The sequence below is a fragment of the Lynx rufus genome, unplaced genomic scaffold, assembly GCF_022079265.1.
Source record: "Lynx rufus isolate CCGP_SWC_20201006 ecotype Redwood Valley unplaced genomic scaffold, mLynRuf1.p SCAF_1, whole genome shotgun sequence".
NCBI classification, from domain to species: domain Eukaryota; kingdom Metazoa; phylum Chordata; class Mammalia; order Carnivora; family Felidae; genus Lynx; species Lynx rufus.
In genome coordinates, this window is record NW_025814823.1 from 147,523,638 (window position 1) to 147,547,484 (window position 23,847).

Sequence of the window (23,847 nt, forward strand, 5' to 3'; positions counted from 1 at the left end):
ATAATTTTCAAATAATAAAACATCGGGTTCTCTTTTTCCCATTCCAAGTGAGGTGATTTGTCAAATTATATCTTGAAGGAAAGAAATTTTTGAAAAATTAAAAGCTGACAGGTAAATTGCCACCAGTTTGCATATTCAAGCACAAGCAGAAAAAAAATCCTGACATAAAAATAATAGATCAGGATTTATTGGACATTTAAATAATGTTATTAATGACTAAAATGATGGAAGAATATTCAGGAACTTAGAAGTCTGATTTCTGCATATAGCTTCTGAAATGTCTATATATATATTTATTTATTTTATAACTCCTTGTATACCTCTTCTTATAAGCTAGGCACTGATCCAAGACGCTTCCATATATTAACTCATATAATTTGAACAAAACCCCTTCGAAGCTCGTCCTATTATTACCCCAATTTTACAGATAAGAAACTAAGGTATCGAGAGGTTAAGCAACTTGCCCAAAGTAACAGAGATAGTAAATAGAAGAGCCAGGATTGAATTCAGTTTTTAACCACTGTAGCATGATGCAATCCTTTAAAGAATGTGTTCCTACAGCATTCCAAGGAAGCATGCTCAGCATGTGACAAACACTGTAAGTAAAGGTACTATTATTGTTGTTGTTGTTATTGTTATTATTATTACATCTCCAGTTTCTCTCATTGTTCAAAGCATCCATCCCCATATGTGTAACAGGCACAGTTTAATTTGAATGTAGAGGACTGTGGAGAGTCCATGGGACAAAACTTCAGGTTTAACACCTGTTCTGCCTGCCGTTGAGGAGAAATCTATGACCTTGGTAGAGTCATTACACTTATCACATTATCACTTTCCTATTTAACACTGAGAATGGTATTAGCTCAACTGTTTATTTCAAGGTTATAACAAGAATAATATGTATATTAGCATTTTAATGAATAGAGTATTCTAAAAATAAAAGACATTATTAAAAGGAAGAGGATGAAGAAAAAAATGTCCTTGGCATTATGGTGATTGGTAAACTGCATAAAAAGACTATCTGCCCACCCCCTTCAATGTTCATGATGTGATGGCCTAATAGCTAGCATGCCTGGTTGGGAGGTGAGCCTTAGCACAGAAGTTTGGGGTCAGGACATCATTGTGAAGAATAATATAGCTTGACTTCCATAATTGAATAATTAATAGATGCTGACCTTAAAGGTCAGAGCATGTTCTATGATGCACCTTGATTTATCCATTTCCTGGGGCAGCCAAAGCCTTTGATTGAAAGAGAACTTAAATGACACAACTGACGTCTATCTTGTGGAAAATGTTTGTGGCTACTACGTCAGTGAGTAACAGGAACAAGTCCTATACCCAATTGCTCTCTATGATTTGGATAAAGCACTTGGCTTCTGATTTCTCAATTAAAATCTTACCAGATAAAGACATTATGGAAATTTACAACATGCCATGAAAAGAAGTTGCCAATTCTTATTTGAAATTTGCTGTCTTTTCCAAGGGTTAGTTCTTAAGAAAATATATTAAGACTTGCTCTATCTTTTGCTGAGATAGAAACAAAATTGTGTCCTCCCTATTTTATTTCCCAAGCCTTGATTAAAATAAAATAAAGAGAACAATAAATATTGATTGTTGTCCATTTTAAATCTAATTTGGTGAGTTTTATACTTTCAAAGGGAAAAATTTAATATATTGTGAAAAGGATTCTGCCCAAATTCTCACTCATTATATGACTCATTTAAAAATTATGTGTTGTCACTGTATTTTAAATAATATGCATTATAGAATCTGTCTCCACATGAATACTTTGATTTAGACCAACTGCCTTAAAGTACAAAGTTACCTTCAAGTGTCACCCAACATTCCTATGGCTTCAGGGACTGTGGCCAAATAAATCTTCACAAACAATGACATCTACTTGAAGCTCTTTAAGAAAAGATTTTATGCCTTCTATTTCTTCTAGTAACCACTATGCTTTACTCTAGTAATCCCTCACAACAAATATCATGATTTTAGCACACAGTAGGCCTCAGTAAGATTTAGGAGTAGTTAGCTTATCTAATTTACCAGTATTAAATACTACAGGATTTCTAGTAGTTCTAAGAAATAAATTTCAACCTATTGAGACACTTCTTTGCAATGAATATTTAATGCTTCATTTCTTACTCTTCCTTCTATCTTCAGCTAATCGTAAGAGGGCAGATGAGAGGAAACACTCTACCATCCAGCCAATAGACTTTTCGTTTCCATTAGAGTAATATTAATTATTTCCCCACTTCCTACCTTTATCTAACCCTGTTAGGCTTTTTCTAATCCTGTTATCTTAAGTTAGCTCTGTACTCTACAAGCTCTAGAGCCATTATTTAAGACTTTTCTGCCTATACCCTCTCTTACTGGTCTGAATTTTAGAGAACAGCTCTTTCCTCATAGCTTTTGTCAACCAAATTGGATATTAAGATGTGTTTATAGTGGTTCCTTTTAAAATAATTGGTAGCCTTACATAATAATTGTTTAAGTGGCAAATGAAAGGGAATGCAGTCTTTATATGTTATTTTAAAACTATATTTGATGAGATAATCTCTTTGTTCTCCAAGTATACTTTTCTCCTCTTATGTTTTATATATGTAAATATAACTTATATCTTATATTTTCTCCTCTACTTTCCTCTACAAATCAAATGATCCCAAATCTTCATTATTATGATTAAGTAGATATAAGCCCACTAAGTTTTCTTTTCATTATAAATCCATCATGATAAAGCATTTAGCCTTTCCTACACAATCTTACAATATTAAAATTTTTCTTAAATAACTCCTCCGAACCAAGTTAGTCTCCTTAACTAACTAACTTAGTTAAGTTAGTCTCCTTAACTAAGAATTTAGTCTAAGGAGACAATGGTGAATGTTCACAAAATTTAAGACTGTTTATCAATAGAGCCAATGTTTATAATAGAGCCAATTTGCATACAACTTAAACATCAAAAAATACAGGCTGGTTGAATAAATGATGGTAAATGATGGTATGTTAACCAGATATTTTGTACAATGTCAGGGAATAATTTTTAAAGAAATGGAAAGATATTACATCCTACGTGAAAAAAAAACACAAAAGTGATCACTAAAGAATATGAACTATCTATGGATAGTATAAGTTTTATGCATCTATATGTATACACATAAACATGCATGTGCATAGTTGTCTAACAGGAGTCAAGTTAAATTGCTATCATTCTTTACAAGGCTGTATATGGCTATAGAAACATGTAGGTAAATGATAGAAAAAAAGAATAAGAGTGTATATGACTTAAGATTATAATACTTTTGGTTTCTATTAACTTATATTTCCTAAATTTTCTTCAGTACTTCTTTAATAAAGAAAATTCTATGTAAATTATATGTAAGTAATTTCTATGTAAATTATGTAAATTATAAATTCTATGTAAATTTTAAAATTTCTATTCTATGTAAATTATAAATTCTATGTAAATTATAAATTCTTAAATATAGATGGCTTTATCCAAGAAAAAAACAGTGTACATGCTGTTTACTTTTCTTCCTGATAATGGCACTCAACAACTCAACCTAGAGATAATTACTTTTTTCATTTTCTTTTCTATTATAATCATAGGAAGAATAATTTTGCTCATTCTCCAGCAACATGTCAACTTCCCTGACATGATAAAATATCAACACCCTGTCATGACTGCTTAAAATCATATTTTTAATGTTATTTTTAAACCAAAAACAGATATGTAATTAATTCAATTAAAAAGAAACAAACAATAGGTATAACTGTTAGAATCAAGAGGATTCAAGTTAAAAATTAATGAACAAGAGAAAACGAAGTAACTATATGAAAGATCTTAGAGATTATTGGGCTGGGCAGATTTTAACTATTTTATGTCGTCTATGAGTCTCCTATAAACCTTTTTTCCATGACAGTAGTCAAGCTGGAAGAGAAAATTTTTCAAGAGGTTAATGCCAAATTTGCCACTTAGCCTATCACTTTAAAATAGCAATTTTCAGGGGCTCCTGGGTGGCTCAGTAGGTTAAGCGTCTGACTCTTGGTTAACCCTCCCACTCCTGGCTTCAACTCAGACTATGATCTCACCACTAGTGAGTTTGAGTCCCACAATGGGCTCTTCGTGGAGCCTGCTTGGGATTCTCTCTCTCGCTCTCTGCCCTTCCCCCACTTGCACATGCATGCATGCAAGCTCTGTCTCTCAAAAACAAATAAATAATAGCAATTTATCAGTTTCATGAACGTGTAGAATTATACATTTTGGCAATGCCACAACAGACCTCATGCCATTCCATTCGGAATCAGAATAAAAGAACAACTTGATGTCACTTTCCATTTTCACGTTTCTAATTTTTCAATAGATTTCCTAACATGAACAGAACATAACCAATTTTTCCCTTTTGAAGAGAGCTTTTACTTTTTCCTCCTGTATAAAGAAACAGATTACCTTCATAGCTAGTAACATAAAAATAAGTGTCTACTAAGATGTCAACATGTTCATCATATTCTTGCATTGCCAATGAAAACGAAATTTTTTTTTAGTATTTAAAAAGGAAAAGAAGGGGCGCCTGGGTGGCGCAGTCGGTTAAGCGTCCGACTTCAGCCAGGTCACGATCTCGCGGTCCGTGTGTTCGAGCCCCGCGTCAGGCTCTGGGCTGATGGCTCAGAGCCTGGAGCCTGTTTCCGATTCTGTGTCTCCCTCTCTCTCTGCCCCTCCCCCGTTCATGCTCTGTCTCTCTCTGTCCCAAAAATAAATAAACGTTGAAAAAAAAAATTTAAAAAGGAAAAGAAAATCAACTAACTAACATTCTGTGGTAGACTACAAAAACAGCCACAAAATTCTTTCTTGCAACCTCACTTTTTCAATACAAAGTGGCAGGTCTACCCATCAAAACTGTTATTAGCTAAAGTGACACAAACTGAGATTTGAAAAGTGCTTATAATCTGGGCTTGATTTTTCTTCTGCTCTTCAGACCTTCCCTCCACCACATAAAGAAGCCTGATCTAGCAGAGACAAGCTATCCCAGCTGAGCCAATTTCCACTACCCAGCACCAGTCAAGCAGAAACCTACCTGGCTCTCAGAATTGAGAGACAAATGATAGTTTAAACCCACTAAATTTGTATGATTTGTTAAGCAGAAAAAGCATAATGATACACATCCACTATCACTTCATTCATAAAAGTATTTATACCTAAGCAATAGAAAAGGTATACTCTCAGAAAGAAAAAAAAGGAATAGTTAGAATGGTATACATCAATATTTCTTTTAATGTATTACATTTTTTTCTTACAAATAAAGCTTTATCACAAATTGGCTCTTATCTTTCTTCTAGGTGAGAGAGGATTTCTGTACTTGATATTTTCTAAGGTTCTTTGATGTTCTGGATTTCTTTTCTGAGTTAATATATGATTGTCAGGGCTTGAAATTGCAAATTAACAAATTCTAATCATTGTAATTAACAATAAAGTAGAAACATTTTAAGATCAAAAACCTAATTGTTTATAAGCTATGTTATAGAAATATTTACATATATAAAACAAAGTTAATTTTCTGTAATATATACAGAATATGGCAAAGATTTACCCTTAAATCTACCATCTTCAATGAGAAAGAATGAAATATGGCCTTTTGTAGCATCGTGGATGGAACTGGAGAGTGTGATGCTAAGTGAAATAAGCCATACAGAGAAAGACAGATACCATATGGTTTCACTCTTATGTGGATCCTGAGAAACTTAACAGAAGACCATGGGGGAGGGAAAGGGGAAAAAAAAAAAAAAGAAAAGAGGTTAGAGTGGGAGAGAGCCAAAGCATAAGAGACTGTTAAAAACTGAGAACAAACTGAGGGTTGATGGGGGGTGGGAGGGAGGGGAGGGTGGGTGATGGGTATTGAGGAGGGCACCTTTTGGGATGAGCACTGGGTGTTGTATGGAAACCAGTTTGACAATAAATTTCATATATTGAAAAAAAAATCTACCATCTTAACTGTACAATTCTATTTGTTTATATGACACATATTTAATCTTTCTTATTACCAGAAAAGTATATAGATATAACTCTGAAAATGAATCCCCTGAGTCTAGTTGACTGGGAAATTTCTTAGCAATCATCCATGGCTAGCAGCTTTTGAGCAACTATTTTAGTCTATGCAGAATAGCTCTCATTATGATAATTTCTAGAAATATGGATTCAATCATGAGCTATCCTTCCTTATTCCAAGAAGTAATCTTAAGGGGAAAAAAAACCTGACAACTACTCATAATTTTACCTAATATATAAATAATTTAACTGAAATTCATCAAATCTCTCATTTTGCAACCAAAGTTTAGAAATCTAAAAATAGCCTTGCTGTACCCAAGAGATCTACTTAAAGCTTGTTAACATTCTGATATTTCATGATCACTAAAAAGAAGTCTTTTAGACAGTGTCTGTCTCTATTACACTACTTGATATTCTGACAGTGATCACCTTCTGTTTTAAATTTTTTCAATATTTATTTATTTTTGAGAGAGAGAGAGAGAGAGAGCGCGAGCAGGGGAGGGGCAGAGAGAGGGAGACACAGAATCCAAAGCAGGCTCCAGGCTCTGAGCTGTCAGCAGAGAGCCTGATGCAGAGCTCAAACCCATGAACCATGAGATATTGACCTGAGCTGAAGTTGGACACTTATCCTCTTGAGTCACTCAAGCGCCCCAACAGTGATCACCTTCTTAAAGGTAAACATGAATTTACCTATTCATGGGGGCAAGATGTACAGTGAAAATTGTTGGGTTTTGTTAAAAAAATTATGAGACTGGGGCGCCTGGGTGGCGCAGTCGGTTAAGCGTCCGACTTCAGCCAGGTCACGATCTCGCGGTCCGTGAGTTCGAGCCCCGCGTCGGGCTCTGTGCTGACTGCTCAGAGCCTGGAGCCTGTTTCCGATTCTGTGTCTCCCTCTCTCTCTGCCCCTCCCCCGTTCATGCTCTGTCTCTCTCTGTCCCAAAAATAAATAAACGTTGAAAAAAAAAATTTAAAAAAAAAAAAAGAAAAAAAAAAAGAAAAAAAATTATGAGACTTTATTTATCCTGGGTAAATGTAACTGGTTTCTTATAATGAAATGGAAGCAGGACAGATTAGCAGTGTTGAGATCTAAGGGCCACAAATTTAAAAGAACCTGAATTCACGTTAGAAAAGGAATACCAGGGGCGCCTGGGTGGCTCAGTCGGTTAAGCGTCCGACTTCAGCTCAGGTCATGATCTCGCAGTCCGTGAGTTCGAGCCCCGCGTCAGGCTCTGGGCTGATGGCTCAGAGCCTGGAGACTGCTTCCGATTCTGTGTCTCCCTCTCTCTCTGCCCCTCCCCTGTTCATGCTCTGTCTCTCTCTGTCCCAAAAATAAATAAACGTTAAAAAAAATTAAAAAAAAAAAAGAAAAGGAATACCAATTCCCAAAGGAAATGAGTTTGGATGGAATATGATACAAGAGGATGGGAGAAGACAGAACAAGATGAATAAAGCACCTTCATGTTTATTAATTTTTCTAAATGAGAAAACCTGGTCAGAAGCCAATGTAACTACAGAGAGGATAAAGAGGAAGAGCTATAAGTGAAATGATATGCTGCCTTTGTTATCCCATACTGCACTACTCTCATAACACAGGTACTTGGAATTTTTTTCTAAAAGTGATGATGGATTTTAAATTGCTACCAAATTCCAATGTTTATGTCTTTTGTTTTCAGACTGATAGCTAAATGTATGCCAAATAATACTGAAATATCTATATGAGTCATCTAACACAGTTTATTCTTAGTAAAACACAAGCTTAGTTTTATGTCATATTTCTGAATCATAATGGTACTGCAATCCCATCTTAAAGTAAAAACCTCCCTTAGTCCAAACTCCCCTTTCACGTTACTGTCCTCTCTCTCCATCCATACACAGTGAATCTGTCTCAGTTCGACTCTCTGTTCAAACACAAACTTCTAAGTCTTTCCTAATCATCTTTCCTAAAAATATACCTCTTCTTACTCTACTTCACAGTTGTCTTTATTTTTCTTTGTAGAACTTCCCATGGTAAGTATGATGGTTTACTGCCTAATTCCCCATTTGACTAGAAGATCTATAAGGGCAAAGCCTATTTTTAGTGGTTATATCCTTAGTGCCAAGAACAGGGTCTGGCATATAGTATATATTCAATAAATATTTGATGGATGAATAAACAAATAAATGAATAAACTGATAAATGTTATAGCCATTCTTTAAAGACCTTATTTCTGAGAACAGTTTTAAGTTCACAGAAAAATAGAGAAAGGTATAGTGTTTTCCCATATAATCCCTGATCCCACACATGCATAAGCTCTGCAATATCAACATTCCTTACCAGAGTGGTACATTCTTACAATTGATAAACCCACACTTACATTTAAATCATAATTATCCAAAGTCCATAATTTGCAGAAGAGTTCACTCTGGGTAATATACATTATATGCATTTCGGCAAATGTATAATAGCATGTATCCATCATCATAATATTATGCAGAGTGTTTTCACTGCCCTAAAATCCTCTGTGCTCTGGCTATTGTGTTTTTAATTTCAAATTCCACTTGTTCATTACTGGTTTACAGAAAAATGATTGGCTTTTATATATTAACCTTGCATTCTATAATTTTGCTATAATTGCTTATTACTTCCAGGATTTTTTTGTTTATTCTTTAGGATTTCTTTTTGCATAGATGATCATATCATCCATGAAAAGACAGTTTTATTACTTTCTTCCCAGTATGTATGCCTTTTATTTCATTTCCTTGTCTTACTGTATTGACTAGGACTTCCAATATAATGTTGAAAAGAATAGTGAGAGGGAGCATCCTTGTCTTGTTTCTAATCTAAGAGGAAAATCTTCAAGGTTCTTACCATTAAATATTTTATCTGTAGGCCTTTAATAGATATATCTTTTTTATTATTATTATTTTATCAAGTTGAGAAAGCTTCCTTGTTTTCTCAGCCACTTTTTAAAAATCTTATCTCTAATTCTTCCATGTGCCGCAATCCAGCTCTTTCTCCACAACTCTAGCAAAACTGATCCTGGCACTATGATCTCTCAGTGACAGATAATCAACATAAACATTTATCTTGGTCAACTTCTCCATTGTATTTGACACTGCTGATAATACATTCCTTGACACACGATTTGCCTCTTGTTTTGGGGGTGCAACATTTTTCTGGTTTCTCTTTTGTCTTTTTGACCACTCCTTCTCAGAGTCCTTTATAGATTTAACTTTTGCTACCTACTGCTCAAATATTGATGAACTTTCATCAGTTTCCAACCTTTGGTCTTTTAAAGAAAAATTATTCTCCATGTGGCTGATTCATATAGTCCCTGACTGTCAATAACTATCTGTATAATTATAACTTATAAAGCTATGCCTGATTTCTTAGCTAGTAGCTAGCAAATTCCTCCAATTCTAAAAGTACAAATCCTCTGTATGTCTTAGTATAAAGTCCCAATTCCTTAAAACATGCAGAATCTGCCACGTCTCCAAATTTATTGGGCTACAATGTGTCTTCCTTTTAAGCTCTAGCCACACTGAATTTCTTGCAGCTCATGGAATCATAACTTTTCTTATCTCTGATCTTTTCTAAAAATTATTTCCAATGTTTGAATACTTTTGGCTTTATGCTTGCTAGATTGGAATTAATCTTTATAATCATGTCAAGATTTTATTTTTTCGAGTAGGCATGCATTCCCTGACATCTAGCTTATAATAAGACACCTGCTTTAAATTCTTATGACTCCACATACTTCTGCTATCACAATACCCATCATATTCATCTATTTATTTATTTAAGTGCTTTCCTGGCTAGATGGCAATTTCTGTAAATTTGTTTACCATTGCATTCCATCAGATATGTAACTATTACTTACCAAGTACTCAATAGGTATTTAAGAATATATGAAAACTAAGATTTTTTTTAAGTCAATCGCTTATTTTGTTCTCTTTGGTTGAAGTAATATACTATGTATTTGAGTTGTAAATGCTTATACTTGTTATTATTTTACTGGGTTAATTTGATGGTGTATAGAAGAGAAATATGCCATAGAACTTGGACAATGTAATAATTTCCCAAAATTTCACATATGAAATCTAAAATATTCACTGGTAATAGAAATTTCTGCATGAAATAAACTTGTCAACATTTGCCTCCAAATTACACAGTGCCATCCAGGAATGTGAGCAGGTCATTGAGAAGTAATTTGGGGCTTAACCACATGGTGGTCTATCTACAAGTTCCCTGGAGAAAAAGACACCATCTAGCTCACATCTGTGCAAACATTGGTTAACCTGGCTGATGTCTTCACATCTGAGGATGTGAAGGAGTTTTGTGTTTTTGTTTTTGTTTGATTTTTTTGTTTTGTTTTGTTTTTTCTTTCCTTTGATCAGGGAGATGTTTTCCTATTGCCTTTTGCAGCTCTCAGACGTGAGTTGTAATAACTCTAAGAGGCTGAGAAGATTGACTTGTGGAGGTATGTCTGTATAGGGAGATGTGTGTGCGAAAGAGAAACAGGGAGAGAGATAGGGAAAGAGAGACAGATAGAGGTAAAAGATGGATACTGGAGTGTATAGACAGACTAAGAATTAAATCTAATAAAAGCAATGTTGTCTAGTGAGTGAAGTTCACAAACCTGAGTGAGTCAATTTCTCGAGGCCTCCACACATAATATAGGAATGTAAGCGATATGAGGATTGATTGCAAATGCCGTATTTTGTGCTTATCTGACTCTAAATGGTTTGGGAAGGAAGAATAAAAGTACAAAATTGGATAAGAATTTTTTTGAAATAAGTAGCATCAAGAACTTAAAATAAAGTTGCTACAAAATAATGAGGTTTGAGGTAATATCAAGTAGTGATTTTTATCTCTAAGAATAGTGAATATTTGAAATTCTCCTTTCCAGATGTACTACAATGAAGACAGTATCTGTTTGATTGTAGAATATACAGAGTAAAAATAATTTTTACAATTGGGATCAAAACAAAACCAATACAGAAAAGATTTTCTTTCCTTTGGAAATTAATAATAAAGAGATTTAAAACTTCATATAATCACAAAATGTATATGGCTTAAAGTTTAGAAGAAAGCTTGGACACATCTCCATCTTTGGGGGACTAATATATAAGCTGATGACACCTCAAATCTCTGTCTTTTAATATATTACATCAAAATATCTACAACTTTCCTGTGTGTAGGGAGGGAGTGGGTTGTATAAAATTCTAGTACACTCTATGCTTTCTGCACTGATGCTGTTTAAAGCTATAGAAACAACAACAGAAATGTTCCACCAAAGTAATCAATTTTTTCAAACTAAAAATGCAGGATGGTCTTTAATGATCTAATGTTTCATACATTTTGTCCCAGTAAGTAGTTTTAAAAATATAAAAAAAAAAAACCCTCAAGTAGGATAGATATTAAAAGCATTACTAATACATGTTTTTACTTAATACATATTCAGTTTCCCCTTATTATATGCAAGAAAACATGGAGCTGAGAAAGAGGTAATAGAAAGGCATGTAAGGAAATACATGTCTGTTGTAAAGAGGCATCTTACCTGACAACTGTTTGATTTCCCCTTATTTTCTCACATTTTAAAAAATTATTTCAGAGTATAACAAAGTTGTATCTAAGAAACCATGGATACTTTTAAACTTTTAGGGCACTTGTTTTCTATTATTTTAATGTTAGACATTAAATTAGAATTGGTATGACTAATATGCTTTGTTAAATGACAAATCAAATATAAAATAAAAAATATATATTTCTTACAATAGTTCCTAAATACATACCATGGAAGAATGAGGTTGCTCAAAACATAATAAAATCTAGAGCTTAGATAATATATCATAACTACCATATTTCTGAATATCACAAATATTTTAATAATAGAAAGTAATGAATCTGAGCAAAATTTAATTCTATAATCATTTTATTCTCCACAGGCTCACTGAACTACATGAAATATGACAGTGTATCTAGTTTTTAAAGTGTTATTGCCCATAGTCTCATTCTTCTGATAAAATGATAAAAACCGAATTAATTTTAAAATATGGACCAAAGTATTAAAGAATTTACTTAAGAAATCTATGAAGATACTGATTTTTAAATTATTTTAAGACATTTGCCTCCTTAATTCCAGATTTGGTTCTTAGAAATAGCAACAAGGGGCACCTGGTGGCTCAGTTTGTTGAGCGTCCGACATTGGCTCAGGTCAGGATCTCACAGTTTGTGAGTTTGAGCCCCCCCTCAGGCTCTGTGCTGACAGTTTGGAGCCTGGAGCCTGCTTCGGATTCTGTGTCTCCCTCTCTCTGCCCCTTTCCTGCTCATGCTCTGTCTCTCTCTGTCTCTCAGAAAATAAATAAACCTTAAAAAAATTTTTTTTGAAAAGAAATAGCAACAAAAACATCACACACTACAAATGTGAGGCACTGTCAATTTCAGGTTAGTGAGCTTAAAATACAACACTAAAGTTATATTTTATTCATTTATTCCTGTTGGGAATATTTATGACTATAATTTTCTTCAGAGATATAGACTTTCCTGAGGATACGGCTCTCATATTAAACCCTGAAATTCACCATACATATTTGGAGACGGGGTCAAAGTGGTTAGTATAGTTTTATTTCTGTGGCACTGTATCAAACCCCTGAAATAGCAGTGAGTTAATAAAAGCCTTAGAAGAGAACTAAATTTGAAATGAATTAAATGAACAAAGTACCTTTTTAAAATAACATAATTGAATGGATAAAGAAATTGTGGTTTATATACACAATGGAATACTACGTGGCAATGAGAAAAAATGAAATACGGACTTTTGTAGCAACGTGGATGGAACTGGAGAGTGTGATGCTAAGTGAAATAAGCCATGCAGAGAAAGACAGATACCATATGGTTTCACTCTTATGTGGATCCTGAGAAACTTAACAGAAACCCATGGGGGAGGGGAAGGGAAAAAAAAAAAGAGGTTAGAGTGGGAGAGAGCCAAAGCATAAGAGACTGTTAAAAACTGAGAACAAACTGAGGGTTGGTGGGGGGTGGGAGGGAGGGGAGGGTGGGTGATGGGTATTGAGGAGGGCGCCTTTTGGGATGAGCACTGGGTGTTGTATGGAAACCAATTTGTCAATAAATTTCATATATATATAAATAAATAAATAAATAAATAAAATGAAATAATTAATTTTTTTCATATACCATACAGTGATACTAATACATATAAAAGACAAGAAAAACACATTTAACAAATAAAGCCTACTGAAATCCAGTAACTAGTAGTCAAAATGGCAAGCTGACAGTTTCATTTAATGAATCTTTCATTCAATCAATAGTTATTGTGCTTTTACTATGCATAAAGGTACTAGGTTAGGTGTATCAGACACAATGATAAGTAACTCAAACTGGTCCCTTACTACAGACACTATTACTTCTCTTCTTCAAAATTATTTTTCAAAGGCCAGCAAAACCTCTGAATTTTCCAAGGTTTATGCAGGTTGACAGAAATTTAACCCAAAATACATTTAGTTTTCCTATGTTAAACAGATACGGTCTACTTTTTATTTTTCTTGGTACTGATGTGAAAAAACATAGAAAATTTTCAACCTTAATCATGATATTGCCTTTAATCAGAGAGAAAATCTCTACACAAATTTACACAGGGCTAAATTATTTAAAGTACAGCCATTTCCTTAACGGGAACAATTTGGCAATTATGGAAGTGATCCTGAATCCGTAAGTATATATGCCAATGAAGTACTTCACAGATGAAAACAAATTTGAAATATGATCAATGACTAATGAATACTTGCAAAGCAAAGTTTTAGAGAAGACTCTAAAGAACAATGCAGCTGAAATATAATCTTTCATTTATTCAGTCTTGGAAAAGTAGTGATTAGAAGAGCTACAAAATACTGACAGATATTATCAGTCACTAAAATAAGTTCTATTTTATTTAGAGAGACTAATTTAAATAAATTGACTTAGGAATTATTTTTCAGTGAGAATAAACTTTTAAATGTATATCAATATTAGATAAGAAATGTATTATATTCAATTAGTACTTGTAGTGACTTTGAAATATAGTGTTAAGCATGAAAACGTATTTTTAAATGATTTGCGAACACCATTAATAAAAATATAATTTAATTATAAAACATAAATTATAAAATTGAGAGTACTATAGAGGAATAAACAGATTAACAGCATATAGCAATCTTGTATAGAATACCCATACTACACCACACCAAATTTGGCAGTCACTCATGCAAACAAAGGGGGTAACTACTGAAATGCTTAAATCTTGCACTTACCAACCTCCACAACACTAGAACAGTTGGGATCTGTGAAGCCATCTGGACACTCACAGGAAAAGGAATTGTCAGACAATCCTGGCAAACAAACACCGCCATTTTCACATGGATTGGGATCACAAATATCACCTAAGAAATAAAGAAACAGAGAATGACTTTTCACTTGCAGTCTTAGGCACTGAGATGTACTATTTCATACTCCATTTTCCTTTAGTAGAGTCACCACACTGTTTAGATTTGTAAATCTGTAAGGTATGCAAGACCCATTTGAAACCTTGTGCTTTTCAAAGACATGGTATGTAACATAAAATGAAATTTTCTATTCAAACACTGCATACCAAATAACATACGAAAAGCTATTAACTCATTTTGGGGTTCCTCCATTACATGTCAATAAAATATTGTCTGATTTGTTAAAGATTAATTGAAATATGTCTAGTAGAAAGATTTATTAATTACTCCAATAAAAAAAAAACTTTTTAAATCCATACACTTAACTCTGTAACTTTGCAATTTCTCTCTCTAAAGGGGTGAGGTTTATTTCTGGGCTTGTCCAGGCAACTTGCTTTGGCCAATAGGATGTTAAGAGACTTGAAGCCAGCCAAGGTTTGAAAAAGCACTTGAATCTTTCTACTTCTTCAAACCCTGTCAGGACCATGAGAATAAATTCAGGCTAGTTTGCCTGAGGTGAGAGAAACATGTAACAGTAAGAAAGAAACTGGCACAAAGAAGTAAGTTGTGCCATAACCAGAACCTATAATATATGGCATTGGCTTTGGTACTGGGTGGAAAGTCATCAAGAAAATGACTAGAGGAGCCTAGAGAAAATGTGAGGCTATCCACGTTATGTAGAGAAAATCAGTTGGTAACGTTGTTACCTGAGAAAAACTTTAGTGACAGAAATATACCTAATGACTTTTTACCTATGAATAATGAGATTTTCAGGCAGAATATTAAAGTGTCAGTTGGTTTTTAATAGCTGCATTGATACAGTACTACAAGAAGAGACATGCTAAATAAAGAAATGATAAGTGTGAAAGTAAAGAAAAGGAATATAGAGAGGAGGATTTGTGATAATTAACTGACCAACCAACCAACCAATAACAACCAAAACTATCTCAATGCCAGCCTCCCAAACCAGTGAAAGATCAAACCTGGAATTTTGTCAGAAAGACATGGCCTCAACATAAATATCAAATTAAGGATATGGCTAGAAGGCCCTTGTGAAAATATTTCAAATAATTCAGGTACAGCCTGAAGACTCTCTCAGCTAAATAAAAGGGCTTCCAGAAGTCTTAAGGGTATTATCTCTGAACAGCCTGACACGCCCAGTGTACCACTGATTAAGTCTAGAGTGAAAAGCAGCTTCAAAGTCATGAGTGTGATTTTATTATACAGACAGGATGTAAATCAGATTCAGAGAAACCCATAGAGTTTTAAAGGGAGCTTGAAAGGGGAAAGTACCATCGCCTGATCAAGAGAAGAAGGTTTTTCAAAGTTTACAAAAGCATCTGTGTCCCAACTTCCTACCACTTTCTGTTTCTTGGGAACTTTATTCCCTTATAGGAACCTTCCCAATAATTATTTCCTATATTTTCTAGATTAACCACTCTAAAACTTTAGAAAAATAAAAATGGAGGGTAAGATTTTGGTCACATTTATAAAGCAAGTCATTAGCTATATTAAGATGATAGATAAAAATACTACCACTGGAATGGCCATAAAAAACGAGAGAGTCATGAAATAAGTGAATAAATAAAAGAATAAATATGTGTTGGAAATACCATAGAATTTAGCATGGCTAGACAATGGATTACTTGGTTAGGAATGGCTGAGAATGTATAAATATGTCAGATTAGTAAAGATTAAAAAGTTAACATCGTAACTTATAAGGTGAAGAGCCAATGAATGCTTTTAGCATGTATTTTAAAGTTTTGACATGGTCATATGTATATTTTAAGATGACTATCCTGGAAGCATTTTACAGAGTGAATTTGATTGGGGGGCTGATTACTGAGATATTTCAATAAACTTCCTATGTCTTTATATAACTAGCTAGCCATTCCGCCATTCCCCCATTCATCCTTCCATTTGTCCCTTTATCCCTCACCCCCACCCCCCCCATTGCTTGACTACCTATTCTATGCAGGCACCAAGGTCACTGCTGAACATACAGAAGCATACAGAAGTAAATAAAGATAGTCTCTACCATTAAGAAGTATAGAGCCTAGTATGGGAGATGAAAAAGCAAGAACAACTACCATACATAGTAAGAGCTGTAATTAGTCTACACAATCCAAAGTGTAGGATCCACAGAAACTTCTAAAAAGATTCAGTGCTGTGAGGTGAAAAAACACAGGAGGAGGTACCTGCTCAACATTCTAGGCAAAGAGAATAGCATATACAAAGGAAAAAGATCATGGCTTATTCCAGGAATTTGAGGCAGGCCACAATAATTAGAGCATAGATGTATATGAGAGATAGAATGGAGCTCAGAAAGTAGCATGGTCGTGTAAATAAAGGCCTTATGTGCTGTGATAAAAAATTTGAAGATTCTCTCTAGCCACTGGAAAATCAGAAAAGGACTTTGTACATGGGAAAATATATGATCACATTTGTGTTTTGGAATGATGACTCAAACAGCATTGTATTGGATCAAATGGAAGAGTCACAGTTTAGGGCAAAAGAACTAAGCGTTAAACTCTTGAAGTAGTCCTAGCAAAAACTGATTTTCTCAACCCTCTTCAGAGACAGCTATGAACAGGGAAAGCAATGGAAGCATGATTTAATTCCAATTCAGTTAATAAATACTAGGTAATAAAACAGGAAATTAAAGTCCCCCCAAATCACTACTATTCCTCCCCCCAGATAATTAATCTAGAAACAAAGGCATTATTGTTGAGATTTTCTATAAAAAGGCAATCACCAGTTTAAAAGCGAGATCATCGCTCTCTGCCCTAGACACGAGCAAAGCAACACAGCTTTGTACCGTCAGACTAACAACACTGCCATCAGCTAACCCTGTACATTCCATGAAGTTGAGTAGTAACACCCAAACATTTTTTTGGATGAGACGTCAGTCATAATCCTGTGTATTGTCAGTACTACAAAAAGGGGAATTCTATATTCCCTAGACCAGGATCTGTTGTTGCAGCAACGTCAACAGATCAAGGCACATTGTAGATGTATATAGATTCATTTGTACTCACAGAAGCAATGTCTACAGTAGAAAGGCAAGGCATGAGTGACATCCCAGAGGTTCTCAAGCATACAGACTACACTGATACACTTTTCTAAAATCAAGTACCTTTCATTATCGCTCTCACTCCTACAACCAAGTTCCTGCAAAATTTATTAACTGATGTGAGCTTAACAGCCCAGATAAACTGAGCGACACACGAGGCTGGAATGTCCAGTCCCTTTGATTATCCCATCATGATGGGAAGTCTTGGTATCCTAAGAAAATTTTCTTGGCATTTTTGATACCCCTTCTAGGTGATAATAACTTAATCTAACCGGTTTTCTACCATTTGACCAGGTGCGTCTGCCAGCCATATGACGCTTCTGTAATCAAAATCAGACAGGATGATCTGTTCATCTCTCACTAGATCTTGTAGACACCAGCTGTTGTTTAGCTGACCTGTTTATTCTCTCTTGTCCTTGTACATTTTGTTCTTTTTCACTGATGTCTACTTAATTCTAATAAATTACACTTGTGAAAGTTCATCTTATATTTTTCCCCCTTATTGATATTTACTCAGTGTTTTTGAAAGGTAGAACAGAGGTAATAAATTTGACCAAAATGTATCTTGAGGTAGAATCACAATGTATCTTGAGGTAGAATCAAGATAACAATGTGATCAAACTGATGTAAGGGTTGAGAGAGAGCAAGGAATCTGGGTTGATTTCTAGAGCTTTTATCTGTATGACTGAGTGGTCACCTTCATAAGGAAATATAATGGATTTAGTTTTAAAGAAATTATTGTGTTTGAGAAGTTTGCATATTCCCTCTCTCTTTCTCTCTCTCCCCCTCCCTCTCTCAAAATAAATAAATAAATTTCTAAAAGAAAAAGGGAAATTAGTGCTAGGCCCTTTCCACTTCAGTATAAATATTCAGCTTATTCGTTTAGGGTCTCATATGTCAAGGTCCGTCTGAGATTAATAAAGGTCCCCACAGGTACCTGTGTTAGATGGACAATGTCAACAGAAAACAAAATTTTGGCCTTGGATAAAGTAGAGGATAGACAGCAGAAGCCCATCACACATGATTAGGATTATTACAGACTGTGTTTTAAATCTGCCTCCCCACATCTAATTATTAAATACACCCCTGTGTCAGGTGGGTTCTCCATGAAGTAAATGCTAAGAAAAAGTTAAGAGTGCAACAAGATGAAGAAGTAATGCCTGTGAAAGAAAAATGAGGAGAAAGCAGAAATGGGCAGGAAAAGCCTTCATCCTGTGATGCAAATCTGACACCTGTGAAAAGAAATGGGGAAGGGGGGTGTGCAGGGATTGAAGAAGAATCAAGCAAGGGAGCCTCAGTCTGTAACGCAAACTTGATGAAGTCTTAGCCAGCCAACTAGGAAGCAAAGATTACCCTTTAGAGGAATCCTCTAAGGGCATAAATGACCAGGCACTGGTGCCCTTGCCATGTTCAGTCACCGGCTGGAGGTGGCCTAGGCACAGGGTGGCTCTAAAGCTCCAGTGAGATCCTGGAAGTGCTGCAGAAGATTTGTTGGAGTTTAACTACATTCCTGGCAGCTGGACAGCTTCTTTTCTTGAAGGGATGCTGCAGCAGCACACTTCCCTGGGTGCCACACTCCCCTTTCTCTCTCAGACAGTCCTAGTTAGGATCGGGTACGTAGACACCTCAGTCAAGTATCTGATCATATCTGAGCCTGTTGTTTTCTCTACTGACCCATTATCTCAATGGTTTGTACAGATGAAGCATGATCATTTAAGTAGAAACAAATCCTCAAGCTGAAATTTCAAGTCCAATTAAAATGCACTGTAGGGACTTCTGATTCCTTGTCATTTCAATTAACCTGAGAAAGCATCAGCTCAGGTAAGATTCCTGATTAAAATGCAAGAGATCCCTGGCCTTCAAATCAGCACTTTTTGTTTATTTCTCAATGGATGAATTGGTAGAGTTTTTTTAAAACTAAGATGGCAACCAGTACAAGAAGGCAGGCTCACTATAGGAAAATAGGACAATACACAATTTCATGGTTCTTTATTCCACTGTCAGCAGGCTCCTAGAATATACCTCTGCATATTGTAATCTGTGTGCAGCGTTATACCTTGATGCTTCTTGGCTGTCTGGCCTCACCTGCTTTAGATTAGGACAGATGTGTTTAATTTGAGTCTAACTATGTTTTATGATTCCATCTGCAGTTTATGGCAGACTCAGGCAAATTAAGCTGATGCCGATTTGCCTTTTGGCAATAGAATGAAGCAATTATTTTTCCCAGGGGCAAGAAATCATTGCAGGCTAAATTTAACTTCTTGTTTGCCTGGTCTTTCTCCCACTCTCCAGGGTTCTGCTTGGACTGGGATCATCCTGAGTCCACTGCCTACCTCATTCTTCTCACTGGCCCACCACCTGTTGCCAGTCACCTGTTCAAGGTGATTCGCAGATTGTCTTATTACAGCTCATTATTAATTTGCAATCCATGATCGTTTAGCCTACATAGCATGCCTATAGGCATCTATATCATGTAACACTGAAGATGATGCAAAACCCCCCCCCAAAAACCTAAAAGCCTATTATCTATCTATACCTTTATGATGGTGATTGTGTTTGTTTGTTTGTTTGTTTGTTTGTTTTTTCTTCTGTGAGCTCAGTATATAACTATGCAACTTCTAATGCCAAGTAAAGGAGAAAATTCTATGTTGGCCATACTCAGGGAGTCAGGTGGACCGAAGAGCTAATTTTTCTCATCCGTGTTTAATCTCTCAGATGATTTATGCATCTGGTTTTCTTTACATATTAGTGCCCCTCTCCAGTTCACAGATCAGAGAATCACCAATCCATTTATCATGTATTGATATTCCAGAAAACACCGTAGAGGCTGGGAATATAGCCTAGATGAAGACACATAAGGTGCCAGTACTCTCAAAGTTTATATTATAGTGAAGGGAATGCAAAATGAAAAACTAAGAAATAAGAAAGCAAGGTATTGGTCACTGTAATAAAAACCATAGGAGAAGACACAGGAGGAGAATAGGCTGGTGGAAAGGGCAGTAAAAAGAACTGGTTACTTAAGATAAACAATCAAGAAAGGCTTCTCGAAGGAGGTGTCACTCGAGCTGAAAACTGAAACATGAACACGTGCCAGTCATGTTAAAACCTAAGGAAGAGTCTTTTAGGCAGGGGAGTAGCATATGTCTGACCCTACTGAAAGGTAAGAGAGTAATGAACTCAAGAAAGTAAAAGGAGGCTAATGCATTTGGGACACGGTAACAAAATGTCACTAAAAGTTTTTTGTCAGCAATACAATTTTAGTAGGAACCAATTTATAACTTAAAGCCCTACATTTGACTGTCTGTCTTCATGATAACCAAGGGCATTTCTACTAAGCTTATTCTTAATATTTATCAAACATCTACTGAAAATATATTATTGTATTTACATGCTAACCTTCTTATGCATTTGCATAGTGATCTTTTTTACATATGAATATATCTACATAGTACTACTAATGTATTCATCTATATACATGGCAATGTAAATATAGCAATCATTTATTTGGAGGAACGCATGCCTCCCCATTTTCTCTGTTCCTTTAGCAGTGCTAGATGCCACCCTGCCCTCTCTCCATTTCTGCAAAAAAATGTGTATGCTGATGTAAAAATAAAAACAAAATAAAATGGCAACATATCACTCCAACAAGTTACTTCACCAATACAAAATATTATTTAATTTCTTCACTATCTTCCCACACTAAATGTGAACAATATTACCATACATATTTATGTGTGAGAAAGTAAAACACAGTAACCAGTTAAACCCATGTTTCACAACTATGACAATTCTGGTCTGTGTATTACAACCTCATCTTCAGTTTATTGCTCTCCCACTGAACTTGGTAGCTATACTCCTATCATTTCATTTACAAACTGAAAGAAAATAAAAGCTTTGTCTTCAACTGCACAAATTAGAATTATAACCAGTCTGTAAACAGAGTACTTGGCAAAATGAGCCAAGCATAGTACACAAGTAAGCAATAACTCTAGTTAAAATGAGATAAAGTTCACAGGAATTTCCATACTCAACCTGGTAAAATTCCTCACAGAAAATTTTAGTATCCTTATGACTTACTGCCAGCGAAATTGTACACAACAAAATAAATGTCACTTTTGAATCAACCATAGGCCTCTCAATTTACTTTGGGGCCTCCTGAGTCTCCTGAGAGACCATTTGTGTTGAATATTGAAATTTCATTGCTGTATGTTCTAATAAGTTTGATGCTCAGATTTTTATTTTAATGCCTTCATTCATAAACTAAAGCTTATGAGTGTGGCCAGTTTAAATTTCATAAAAACCTGGCTAAAAAGGTTTGATCTGATTGTTAGCTTCATACGTGCTTTAAAAAATAAATTCTAGTTGATATTTCAGACCATTACTGCAATTAGGAGGAAGAGAGAAAGAAATAAGAATGCCAATAAGAATAAGTTTATCTACATTGATAGGATCTGCCATTTTACTAGAAAATCACTGGACATACTTGCGATAAAAGACCACTAATGCTATACCCTGGGGTCTACAGGGTCCCCAAATGACCATACTCAGCTATGGAAGACACCAATATAATGACTGAGCAAAGAAACTTCTTAGACTCAGAGCCACACTAAAGCTAACTTAAAGCAGATTATCTCTCAGCTGTTAGCCAGTGTTTATCGCACTATTTCTAGAGACATTTTTCTTTTTAGATAAGGTTTTAAATGCTAAGGGAGTACTGAAGAGAATTATAAGAAAATTAGCAAATATTGTTGAGTATTGACAATGAGAATTTTGCATCCTTTAACACACAGCTTCAATCAAGGCTAACTGCATGAAAAGACAAAACTATTTCAGGCTCTACATTTTGAAAGAAAATCTTTGGGCATATTTTGTATTTTAAAACACTCTGGAGAGTCTCTTAAAATAACAAAATCTAGAGTTTTTAGAATTGAAAGGGACGTCAGAAATGATCTAACCCAGTGGTTCTCAAAATTTGCTGTATATTATAATCACAGGGGAGCTTTTCAAATTCCGGATGCCCAGTCCAATTAAATCAGAATCACGGAGGGTAAGACCCAGCCCTCCACATTTGTTTACATTCACCCAAACATGTCAACGTATTAAAGAGAAGGAAAAGAAGTCACATAAAGTGAGGAAGGAAAGAAAGAAGGGGAAGAAGGAAAGATGGAAGAAAGAAAGTTCATACTTTTCGGCTTTCAATTGAGAGAAAAGCAAATGAAGAAAAATACTTGACTAGCTTTCTTTGTTAGTATACTCTGAGTTATGAAAAATTCATTTGCAGGAAGCCAGAACTGACAACTGGAAAATAAAGGTATACAGTATGTTAGAGAAATTAGAATGGACACCACTTAACACTAACATACATTGAATTCCTCTCAAATAATTAGTTAAAACTTTGTAAATTACCAGAAAATTCAACTATATGGAATTCTCAAGTACTGTTGACTATATTTCTACCTGTTGACTATATTATTTCTACCTATGAAGAATATCCATTTAGTCATTCAGTCAATATTTACTGAAGGCCATCTATGCTCCATTAAAAGTGATAACTGCTGCACATACTATAGGACCTCTGACAGACAATTACTTGTTCTCTAGCATTTAAGAAAAGACACAAATAAGTTGGAAGGTAGTTACTACTGCACGTTAGGCCCAGGAACAAGAAAACTGTGTGTGCCAAGGGAGTATGTTGGGGGGATGGAACACCAAACTCAGAACTGTGATTTAGGAAGCCTTCCCCAAATCAAGTGATTCCCAATTCAAGACGAGAGAACTAGTGGAAACCGGATAGGCAATGAGGTGGGACAAGTATGTGAAACCAGGCAGCAGAGCCAGAGCATAGGTTCAAGAAACAGGAAGAAACTCACTTTGGCTAGAGAGAAGAGTGAACAGAAATGGCAAGAGGCAAGGCTGAAGAGTACAAAGTGCCCAGGATACCCAGTGTCTTGAAGACACTCATAAGAAGTCTGGCCATTCCTTAGCAAAAAGGACAGCCATTTAAGGGTAGTAAGCAGAAGGGCTGACATGATTTGGATGTCAAGTAGTAGGGAGAATGGATTACAAGGAGGCAAAATTTAAGGGTGGCAGATCAGTTAGAAAGTGGCAGATGTTATTCTGACACACACATTGCTGGCTTGGATTAGAATACCAAACACAGAAATGGAGAGAAATGGATCCCAAAAGATATACTGAGGGACCAAATTTATGGGTCTGATGGTTGAAAGGAAAGAGAACTAAAAATTAAACCACATATCAAAATTCAACAAAA

The 23,847-nt window shown here is 35.2% G+C and overlaps 1 protein-coding gene across 2 annotated transcripts in view; it reads right to left on the reverse strand.

Annotated features, from left to right (window-relative positions):
* EDIL3 (EGF like repeats and discoidin domains 3) overlaps nucleotides 1-23,847 on the reverse strand; it is a 418,330-nt gene that overhangs the window by 273,349 nt on the left and 121,134 nt on the right. For both annotated transcript variants that reach the window (XM_047071243.1, XM_047071314.1), the window contains exon 2: nucleotides 14,333-14,461. In XM_047071243.1, the coding sequence (XP_046927199.1) occupies nucleotides 14,333-14,461 (129 nt within the window). The remainder of the gene's footprint in view (nucleotides 1-14,332; nucleotides 14,462-23,847) is intronic.